The 12166-nt window shown below is 39.1% G+C and overlaps 1 protein-coding gene across 1 annotated transcript in view; it reads left to right on the forward strand.

The window, feature by feature from the left end:
- Positions 1–12166, forward strand: part of NOX4 (NADPH oxidase 4) — a 175648-nt gene that overhangs the window by 25017 nt on the left and 138465 nt on the right. Inside the window, exons 3-4 of the mRNA XM_052662027.1 lie at positions 8096–8206; positions 10034–10118. Of these exons, the coding sequence (XP_052517987.1) occupies positions 8096–8206; positions 10034–10118 (196 nt within the window). The remainder of the gene's footprint in view (positions 1–8095; positions 8207–10033; positions 10119–12166) is intronic.

The raw sequence follows: 12166 nt of genomic DNA on the forward strand, positions 1-12166 counted from the left end.
GGTAAATTGGAAAAGGTCACTGAGATGATCGTTGTTGCTCAGTCACAAAGTGATGTCTGACTCTTTGCAGCCCCATGGACTGCAGCATGCCAGGCATCCCTGTCCCTGACTGTCTTCAGAGTTTGCTCAAATTTGAGCAAATTTGCTCCATTGAGTTAGTGATGCCATCCAACCATCTCATCCTCTGTCATCCCCTTCTCCTCCTGCCTTCACTCTTTCCCAGCTTCAGGGTCTTTTCCAATCAGTCAGCTCTTCGCATCAGGTGGCCAAAGTATTGGAGCTTCAGCTTCAGCATCAGTCCTTCCAATGAATATTCAGGGTCAATTTCCTTTAGAACTGACTGGTTTGATTTCCTTGCTGTCCAGGGGATTTTCAAGAGTCTTCTCCAACACCACAGTTTGAAAGCATCAATTCTTCAGTGCTCAGCCTTCTTTATGGTCCAATTCTCATATCCATTCATGACTAATGGAAAAACCATACCTTTGACTAGATGGACTTTTGATGGCAAAGTGATGTTTCTGCTTTTTAATAATACACTGTCTAGGTTGGTCATAACTTTTCTTCCAAGGAGCAAGTGTCTTTTAATTTTGCAGTTGCAATCACCATCCCAGAGAAGGCAATGGCACCCCACTCCAGTACTCTTGCCTGGAAAATCCCATGGATGGAGGAGCCTGGTGGGCTGCAGTCCATGGGGTCGCGAAGAGTCGGACACAACTGAGCGACTCCACTTTCACTTTTCACTTTCATGCTTTGGAGAAGGCAATGGCAACCCATTCCAGTGTTCTTGCTTGGAGAATCCCAGGGACGGGGGAGCCTGGTGGGCTGCCATCTATGGGGTCACACAGAGTCAGTCGGACACGACTGAAGCATCTTAGCAGCAGCAGCAGCAGTCACCATTCACAGTGATCTTTGGAGCCCTAGAAAATAAAACCTGCCACTGTTTCCATCTATTTGCCATGCAGTGATGGGACCAGATACCATGGTCTTAGTTTTTTGAATGTTGAGTTTTAACCCAGCTTTTTCATTCTCCTCTTTCACGTTTATCAAGAGTTTAGTTCCTTTTTGCTTTCTGCCATAAGGGTGGTATCATCTGCATATCTGAGGTTACTGATATTTCTCCCAGCAATCTTGATTCCAGCTTGTGATTCATCCAGTCCAGCATTTTGCATGATGTACTCTGCACATAAGTTGAATAAGCAGGGTGAGAATATACAGCTTAATGTATTCCTTTCTCAATGTTGAACCAGTCCGTTGTTCCATGTCTGATTTTAACTCTTGCTTCTTAACCTGCATACAAGTTTCTCAGGAGACAGGTAAGGTAGATTCCCATCTCTTTAAGAATTTTCCACAGTTTGTTTTGATCCACACAGTCAAAGGCTTTAGCATAATCAGTGTAGCAGAAAGTAGAATTTTGGGGGTAATTCCAATGCTTTCTCTATGATCCAACAGATTTTGGCAATTTGATCTCTGGTTCTTCTGCCTTTTCTAAATCCAGCTTGTACATCTGGAAGCTCTCAGTTCACATATTGCTGAAGCCTAGCTTGAAGGATTTTGAACATTATCTTGAACATTACATAGCACATGAAATGAGCACAATTGTCTTATAGTTTAAACATTCTTTGGAATTGGAATGAAAACTAAACTTTTCCAGTCCTATGGCCACTGCTGAGTTTTCCAAATTTGCTGGCATATTGAGTGATGCTTTCACGGCATCATCTTTTAGGATTGGAAATAGCTCAGTTAAAATTCTGTCACCTCCTCTAACTTTGTTCGTAGTAATGCTTCCTAAGGCCCACTTGACTTCACACTTCAGGATGTCTGGCACTGGGTAACTAACCACAGCATCGTGTTTTTCTGGATCATTAATGCCTTTTTTATGTAGTTCTTCTGTGTACTCTTGCCATCTCTTCTTACTCTCAGCTGCTTCGGTTCAGTCCTTGCTGCTTCTGTCCTTTATTGTGTCCATGTTTACTTAAAATTTCCCTTGGTATCTCCAATTTTCTTGAAGAGATCTGTGGTCTTTCCCATCTATTGTTCTCCTCTATCTGTTTGCATTGTTCTCTTAAGAAGCCTTTCTTATCTCTCCTTGCCATTCTCTGGAACTCTGCATTAAGCTGAGTATATCTTTCCCTTTCTCCTTTGCCTTTCCCGTCTCTTCTTTTCTCAGATACTCGTTCCTAAGGCTTCCTCAGACAACTATGCGTTCCTGCATTTCCTTTTCCTTGGGGATCATTTTGGTCATTGCCTCCTTTACAATATTACGAACGTCTATCCATAGTTCTTCAGGAATTCTGTCTACCAGATCTTCCCCATTAAATCTGTCTGTCACTTTTATAATCATAAAAGATTTGATTTAGACCATACCTGAATGGTCTAGTGTTTTTCACTACTTTCTTTGTGGGGGGAGTCTTAAAATTATAGCAAGAATTTTAGAGGCCTAAAGAATTGTGTTTAACCCGAAGAAAACAAGAGTGAGCTAGAAAATCATCCTACTTTTCTTTTCCATTTTTTGGCAGTGCCATGTGGCGTGTAAGATCTTAGTTGCCTGTTAGGAGTCAAACCTGCACCTCTGCGTTTGAAGCACAGAGTCTTAACACTAGAGCCATCCTAGTTTTAGCTTCCGTTTTTTAATGTCTATTTTAGAATATTTTTCTCCAGAGTGGCCTTGTGGGTAGAAGTTATAAAGACACATATTTCATGTAAGTGTAAGAAAACAAAATAGAAGTTTTTGATGGTAGAACTGTTTGCTCTCTCTGGACATAATCAACGAAGGGTGTGGATTGCCTTTGGTTAGGACTCTCATGAGAGATTAGACACTGGGTTGATGGTGGCATGTGGGTTAGACCATTTTAGTTCTCTGATTTTAGATGTGTATGTTTTAGGAAATTATTTAGCAAAACAAACTTACTGATAAATAAACTATTTAGTTAAAACTGAATCCTTTCTATATGTAAGGTTCATATATAATTACCATAAAATGTATTTCTTGTCTCAAACAAAATTTCACTTTTGTGATGATTAACTGCACAAAGTACTGCCATTGCCCAAATTATGTTTTTCCAATTAGTTATGCACACTTCATTCAGAGTTATCATTGCCAGATTCTAATGTCTTCTTACCACCTCCCTGCTCATGACATAATGCTCTGCACTGATTTTAGGATAAACACACACATTCTTAATATGACCTATAAAGTTCGGCAAGGTCTAGCCCTACCTGCTTCTCCAGTTTTATGTTATACCATTCTCCATTTCCAATCCAACCGTATTGGGCTACTATTAATTTCTCACCTATACAATGTGCTCCCATTTTCCGCACTGGGTTTTTTGGGTTTTTTTGCATAAATGTTCTCGTTCCTACATGACTTCTGCTCACCGTTCAGATCTCAGTTCACTTCTAATTTAGTCCAGAAAGCCTACTTGATCTTCCTATTTAGATCACATTCCCTGTTATATATATGCTCATATTCTGTAGTTCTCATTCACTGCATTGATCTCAGTGTATTGCTTATAATTTACATTTGATTGTGTAGCTGTTTGACTATCATCTGTTTTCCTTACTAAAATATAACATCCTAAGGAAGAAAGCATGTTTTGTTTTAGTTAATTATTGAACTCCCTGTACCTTGTGATATGTGTGTATCATAATAAATGTATGTTGAGTGAATAATATAAGTGGAATAAGTAATACCTACTACGGAAGTGCAGGAGAGACTCTTTAGAGAAAGGATGTGATATACTGACCCTAATCAATAAGGTAATTTTATATAGTGCTCGCATTTTTTAGACCAGTTTTACTTTTCACAAAAGACGTGAAAGCTAGGATTATTATATCACATCATATTATTTTAATTCTATGGATAAGAAAATTTTATTTTTCTTAACTTTACAAATAAGGACAGTTAACTAGCAAGAAGAATAGTTATTAAGTAACAGATTTAAGATTAAAAAAAGAAAAATGAATGTGTGCTTGAGATTTTAGGAAAATGACCGTGTGCTTGTTATACTTAGATACTGCATTCTTTCATGGGTCATTCTTTTATGTGTGTGTGCGCGTTAGTCACTCAGTTGTGTCCTGCTCTTTGTGACCCCATGGACTGTAGCTCACTAGGCTTCTCTGTCCATGGAATTCTCCAAGCAAGAATACTGGCATGGGTAGCCATTTGCTTCTCCAGGGGATCTTCCTAACTCAGGGATCAAATCCAGTCTCCTGCACTGCAAGTAGATTCTTTATCCTCTGAGCCACCAGGGAAGCCCCACCAACGTTCTTTTATAATTTGCTTCATATGGTATATTTTCTTACAGGACTGTCTTAGTTCAGGCTGCTACAACAAAATACTGGGTGACTTAAGCATTTATTTCTTTCGGTTTTGAAGGCTGGGAAGTCTAAGAACAAGATGCCTGCAGCTTTGGTGTCTGTTGAGAGCCCTTTTCCTGGTTTGCAGATGGCTTCCTTCTTGCTGTATCCTCAAGGAGGAGAGAGGGCGCACTGGTCTCTTCCGCGTCTTAATAAGAGCACTAACCCCATCCCATCTCGAGGCTCTTCTCTCATGATCTTGTCTAAACCTAATTACCTACCAAAGGCTCCACCTTCAAATACCATCATGATAGGGTTTCAATGTATATGTTTGGGGGACACAGACATTTAGTCCATAGGAAGGACCAAACTATGTATTATTTATACATACTCATCTAAAATATATTTCTAGTTTTAGAATTTTACACATGGAATTTTCATTTACATTTGAGACTTGCCTGTAATGCAGAGGGGTTCGATCCCTGGGTTAGGAATTTCCCCTGGAGAAGGGAATAGCTACCTATTCCAGTATTTTTGCCTGGAGCATTCCATGGACAGAGGAGCCTGGTGGACTATAGTCAATGGGGTTGCAAAGAGTCAGACACAACTGAGCGACTAACACTTTCACACTTTTTGAGATCTTCACAGGTAAGATTTGAACCATGAAAGTTATGCTGCCATCTAGTGATAACTAACCTGAACGAAATTTGAAAACTAGAGTAGCGGGTTAAGCTCTCCAGGAATGGTAGAACACGTCATCCATATTGAATGGACTGGACACATAACTTAGGGAGACATTTCCTTTTAGTGAGTCTTTGAAGTAGCTGATTCTTACGAAGATCATGAATTAATAATGACTAAATAAAACAAATCTTAGCTGTAGAATATTACCCATGTAGTAAGTGGATTAGATGGTTTCCTATGATTTTGCCACTTAACTGAAATCTGTCTCTGTTTCCTTACTCTCTTGACTGCTTCTGAATGAGAGAATTTTGTACTCTGATAACCTAATAAAAAGGAATTTTCATCTTGGTTTAAATAACTAACCATATTCAGGAACAAACATATATGAGGAAATGAGTCCTTAGTAAAATTTCCAGTTAGATTTTGCAGCATCATAAGGAAGAAGTGAAATGCTAAAATAAGCTTCATTTGTCCCAAGTAGACACTTAGAGCCACTTTGAATTAAATTACTGTGATTTAATGTAAACACAGCAATAAAACACTTCCAGATATTCAATAAATGGTTAGAAAATACAAAATATATAAGAATTTACTTTAAAGCACTGAACCACAAAGAAAATTTTAATAATTTATGTGTATTTCTTAAGTCTTGAACATACATGATAGATTTTAGCTGATGTATTTAAGCGAGTTATTGTCCTAGTACATTAGAACTGCAGATAAAATTATCATTAAAATCCCTCAAGCTAAAATTTTCTTATATGCACATCCAGATTAAAAAGAGATAACAATTATTCTATTTCTCTGGAGGCCTAAACAACAAACACTTATCCCTCTGAAATGATCATTTTGCTTGCAGATGTGAGAAAATTATATTTAACAATTTTTTTTTAGATAGTCCATAGAGGATTGTTTCTCTTTGTCCATTTACTGGTATACTCATTGAACTGTATCCCTGAGGTATTCAAACTCATGGTGGAGAAATAGCCTAACTAGAAAGATTAATTACTTTTCATATAACTCAATGAAAATTATGGCTTTCCTGACCTGGCTTCTTACCCTGTCTCCCCTTCAGGAATAATATTTCATGTGCTGACAATAAACACTATGTAACAGAGTTGCTGTTTTGCCAGGAGTTAAGTTGGGAATTTCAGGGTCATGAGCAATTTTAAGATAAGTAAAGCAGTTGACTTACACCTATTTTTTTTTAATTAATTAATTAATCAATTAATTTTACTTTACAATATTGTATTGGTTTTGCCATACATTGACTTGAATCCACCACGAGTGTACACGTGTTCCCCGTCCTGAACCCCCCTCCCACCTCCTTCCCCATCCGTTCCCTCTGGGTCATCCCAGTGCACCAGCCCTGAGCACCCTGTATCATGCATCAAACCTGGACTAGTGATTTGTTTCACATATGATATTTTATGTGTTTCAGTGAAACACATGAAAAGATGCTCAACGTCACTCATTATCAGAGAAATGCAAATCAAAACCACAATGAAGTACCATTTCGTGCCAGTCACAATGGCTGCTATCCAAAAGTTTACAAGCAATAAATGCTGGAGAGGGTGCGGAGAAAAGGGAACTCTCTTACACTGTTAGTGGAAATGCAAACCAGTACAGCCACTATGGAGAACAGTGTGGAGATTCCTTAAAAAACTGGAAATAGAACTGCCATATGACCCAGCAATCCCACTGCTGGGCATACACACTGAGGAAACAAGAATTGAAAGAGACACGTGTACACCTATTTCTTAGTTGATACCCTTAACGTAAAGTAGTTTTGTGTTTATTCCAAGACAAGTGCACAAATATGACCCCATCTCTTGTTTTCAGTGTAACACACTGTTTGTATGAAGAATGTAGATAGTATCAGACAACAGCGGATGTCAATCTAGCAGGAATTTGATTTAAAATTAGTTGCCAAAAAGTATTGGATCATACCAGAGGGGTGTGCATCTTTGAAAAATACGTTGTACAGTGTAGTTATGATCAGCTTTGTATGAAGCACAGATGATCTGGGATCTCTCTTGGTTCTGGGTTAGGGAAGACCTTTTCTTAAAAAAAAAAAATATTGTTAGTTGAGTTGAAATGTTATGTTCATTTTTTCTGTACAGCAAAGTGATTCAGTTATGCATATATGCTATACATATATATGTATTCTTTTTCATATTCTTTTCCATTAATGTTTATCACAGGATATCGAATATAGTTCACTGTGCTATATAGTAGGACCTTGTTGTTTATCCATTCTGAATATAGTACTTTGCATCCGCTAACCCCAAACTCCCAATCCGTCCCTCCCGCACTCCCCTCTGCCTTGGCAACCGTAAGTCTTTGCTCTATCTGCAAGTCTGTTTCTGTTCCATAGATAAGTTCATTTGTATCATATTTTAGACTCCACATATAAGTGATGTCATATGGCGTTTGTCTTTCTCTTTCTGACTCACTTCATCTGTGATCATCTCTAGGTCCGTTCAGTCCAGGTTGATACAGATGGCATTATTCCATTTTTATGGCTGAGTAGTATTCCACTGTATATATGTACCACATCTTTTTTGTGTGGTATCAGGGAAGCATCAAGGAAGAACTTTAGAGGAGGAGTACTTAAGAGGAAGCCTGAAAGATGGGTAGTGTCAATTAGGTGGAGAGCTTAAAGGCAGATCCTAGTGTGGAAGGGAGTTATGTGGAGGCTCAGAGTGCTCTAGAGAGTACACAAATGAAAAGGCCTTTGTTTGAAATTCTTGTTAACTTATCAGTGAACAAAGGATTCAACTCTGCACCTGTGTGGATGCTCAGAATATTCTGAAACTTTAGGGCTCTTACCACCCAGAACATTATGGAAGGAGTGGAGTAAGAAATTGACCTTGCCCTGAAATGATGTAATCGGGTGATGAGAACGCTAGTAGAAATGAGAGGAGGCTAAGTTTTACGGCAGTGCAGAGGAGAAAGAGACCAGGCTCTCTTTTGGTAAGAGAGAGGGTGGAGGGTGATTCAAGACCCTTGAAGGAGCTGGCGTTTGCCATGGTTCTGCAGGGTGAGGTCGGCAGCATGTTTTTAGTTTACCTGTGTCCTTGACTGTGTTTTGACTCTTGCCTTATTTGTTCAGCTAGGATTGTGTCTAAGCAGAGCCTCTGCATCTGTTCTTAACCTCAACTGCAGCCTTATCCTCTTACCCATGTGCCGCACGCTCCTGGCTTACCTTCGAGGATCGCAGAAGGTAAGAAAAAAAAAATCTAGTCACTGATTCCAGCATAGCAGTCGAATGTAAAAGTATCACATTAGTCCTACTTAATTTTCACGGTCTGAATTTCTGCTGGAGTGATTTCTTCAAGGATGATCCTGATGTAGTAAAGACCTCGTCATCTGATCACTAAACTGTTCTTCAGCAGTAAGTTAGGGCAGTGGATAATAGAAAGAGTATCAGATACTGTGCTAACATATATAGAATTCACATATATACTTGTCAATCCTCGCATGACTTGGGGGTATTGCAAACAAAGAACCTGAGCATAGAGAGTTTAATTAACTTGACCAAGACCTTAGGACTGGTAAATGGTAGAGCTGAGATCAGCCCCAGTTCTGAACTCTTTCCACTAAACTATTCCTCACTGAAGTCTTGTACTTTCATTTAATTAAATGCAGGTGAGCACACTAGAGCCCCATGCTGTGCTTAGTTGCTCAGTCGTGTCTGACTCTTGTGACCCCATGGACTGTAGTCAGCCAAGCTCCTCTGTCTGTGGGATTCTCCAGGCAAGAGTACTGGTGTGGGTTGCCATTTCCTCCTGCAGGGGATCTTCCCAACTCAGGGATTAAACCCAGGTCTCCTGCATTGCAGACAGATTCTTTACCGTCTTTACCACCAGGGAGGCCCAAGAGCCCCACGGACTTTCATGAATACACACGATGGCTGCTGGCATTGGTGGCAGTTTCTTAAAACACGTTCCTGTTTTGAGCTGTGTCAGTGACTTGAAATAGAGTTCTTGGATATGATGTGATGTCGTGTATGATATTTAAGTGTGAAAGAAAGGATATGAGAAAAGAGAAAAGCTCTTTGAAAGTTAAAAGTCCCACTGAATTGTTTTCTGCTTCTCTTGTCCGTGTGTGTGTTTATGCACATGTGTGTTCACTGCTTTCTTCACTAAGATAGTTAAGAACTGCTGGATCGATACTGATATTTTGAAAGGAGTTGTTAACATGAGGTCATCTTGATGTTCTGTGAAGTTCATGTAAGTGGATTTACTGCAGTTAAAATTCTCAATCTTTTCATGAAATTATATTTAGAAACTCTTTACTCTTAATGCAGTAATTTGTGAAAATATCTCTTTCTGTAGGTTGCCAGCTACTGTGAAATGCTAGGTTTAGATCCCTGTGGCTGGCCATTGGCTTGGTATGACGAAAGAGAAAATAAATGGCAGGAAATGGAAAGTGCCCACCTACGTCTCTCAGCGTGTAATAAGACTTAGAGAATTGTCCCCCAGTGTGAAACATAGTATTCAAAGATGCTTGACGTTTTATTTTTGTACAAGATCAAGCAGGCATTTAAACCTGTAGGTGAAATTGTTTTATTTTAAAATAATCTTAGTTTTTGACCACAAAAGGAAATCACACATATTGTAAAATGAAAACACTGCAGAAATATGCAAAGTTATCAGTGAAGGGTCCCCCTAATGTTGCTCTGCCAGCACAACCACAGTTTGAGAAAAATGCCTGCGAGTATGTTAACATATACAGTGCCATTAATTTTAAACAATATAGGATCATAGCATAGTTTATGTGTTGTAACATTTTTACCAAACAATATATCTTGCTTGTCTTTCCATGTCAATACCAAGCCTCTTCACATTCTCTTTAGCAATTTGAGTGTTCCACTGACTAGACATTGTACTTCATCTCATCAGGTTTTAATTGATAGACCTCTGCTATCAAAAGCTTTCCAAAGCTGTGTATTTCTAAAGCTTTGTGCATGTAACTGATTTGCTAAATCACTTTTATCATATTAAATTTTTTAATTATAATTTTTTTATATTTATTTTTTTTTATTTAGGTTCCAAGCCGGAGAACCAGAAGATTGTTGGATAAAAGCAGAACATTCCACATAACCTGTGGTGTGACTATCTGTATTTTCTCAGGTGAGGAAAACCGAAAGATGTTAAGTATTATGTTACGACATTTTATGGAGGGCATTTTTATTGTTTATGGTTTTCTTATTATGTAGCTTAATTTTCTCTTCCATGTGTGTAAAGACATTTATCTAGTGGCATTACAGAAAATGGGTAGGTCAAGTATATTTATATATGTATTCAAAGTTTGGTCCTTAAGCTGGTACTGATTGTTTTTTAAAAAGGAAATAATTTCATTTAGAAAGATTGGAAGAAGGTGATTAAAAGTTTTCAACCTCTAAAAGTAATGACATGATAGAAGTTTAAATTCTTGAAAATTAAAATGTGAAACGTGCATTCACAGAATATAATTCCTTCAAAATTATATTTGTTAAATGTTTCTTTGATATTACTACTTGGGCAGAAGAGCAAATGTCAAAAATTGTGGAAGTTTATTCTGGTCAATTCCAAGTTTAAATGTAAAGTGAGAATCTTTGATTTTTAAGAATCATTTTAAAATAAATGTTTATCCTGAGCAAAGTTTTGAAACAGAAAGTTACAAACATTTTTATTAAGTGCGTGCATGCTGTCACTTCAGTCATGTCTGACTCTGTGAAACTATAGACTGTAGCTCGCCAGGCCCCACTGTCCATGGGATTCTCCAGGCAAGAATACAAGAGTGGGTTGCCATTTCCTTCTCCAGGGGATCTTCCAGATCCAAAGATCAAACCTGTCTTCTGCATTAGCAGGCAGGTTTTTCACCCTAGTGCCGCCTGGGAAGCACATGGACTCTGTCAATGGATTGTATAGGTCTATCCCCAGCTGCTCATCTGCCTTACTGTGTGACATAATCTCTCTGATCTTCATTTTGTTGTTAACTGTAAAATGGATTGGCAGCAGTACCTACCTCATGGTTTTAAGAAGAAAATGAAAACATGCGTGTGAAGTTCTTAGGATAGAATTAATTATTATAATTTACAAACTCATGAGTAAATTATCTCAGTGCTATTGTGTTTGTTTGCTTAGTCATTCAGTTGTGTCCAACTCTTTATGACCCCTTGAACTATAGCCCTCCAGGCTCCTCTGTCCATGGGGTTTCCCAGGTAAGAATACTGGAGTGGGTGGGTTGCCATTTGTGGTAAGGATTAGGGTTGGATTAAAGCTAGAGAGTGAAAGGTCAGAAATGGAGGATGATCAGGAAACACTGGCACATTCTTAACTTGATTTTTGCTAGACAGTAGTTGTGTCCAAATACTCCATCAGTTGGAGAACAACCCCAAGACTGAGATAGCGTAGAGTGTTGCCATGACTGAGCTTGTGATTCAGAGGGTTTGCATTCTGCCGCTCACTAGGGGTCTGACCGTAGCTAAGTCACCTTTCTTCTCTTCTTGATTTAAAGATTTATTTATTTTTGACTTTGCTGGGTCTTCACTGCTGTGGGCTTTCTCTGTTTATAGCAGGCTTCAGTAGCTGTGTTGTATGTGGGATCTTCCAGGACGAGGGATTGAACCTATGTCCCCTGCATTGGCAGGTGGATTCTTAACCACTGGACCACCAGCAAAGCCTCTTAGCTTACGCCTAGTTTTCTTATCTGTAAAATAGGGATGTGTTAGCTGTAAAACAGGATTAAATGAGAAAATCCACACAAAGCACATCACTTTCTCTCCGCTGCCTAAAATCAAAAGCTGTGAATTCTTTAAAACTAAAAATCTTTTTAGGGTCTTCCCAGGTGGCTCAGTGATAAAAATATGCCTGCCAATGCAGGAGACACAGATTCGACCCCTGGGTTGGGAAGATCCTCTGGAGGAGGAAATGGCAACCTACTCCAGTATTCTTGCATGGAGAATCCCATGGACAGAGGAGCCTGGTGGGCTACAGTCCAGTTCAGTTCAGTTCAGTTCAGTCACTCAGTCATGTCTGACTCTGTGACCTCGTGAATCGCAGCACGCCAGGCCTCCCTGTCCATCACCAGCTCCTGGAGTTCCTCCAAACTCATGTCCATCGAGTTGGTGATACCATCCAGCCATCACATCCTCTGTCATCCCCCTCTCCTCCTGCCCCCAATCCCTCCCAGCATC

Source organism: Budorcas taxicolor, chromosome 25 (genome assembly GCF_023091745.1).
Source record: "Budorcas taxicolor isolate Tak-1 chromosome 25, Takin1.1, whole genome shotgun sequence".
Lineage (NCBI taxonomy): Eukaryota > Metazoa > Chordata > Mammalia > Artiodactyla > Bovidae > Budorcas > Budorcas taxicolor.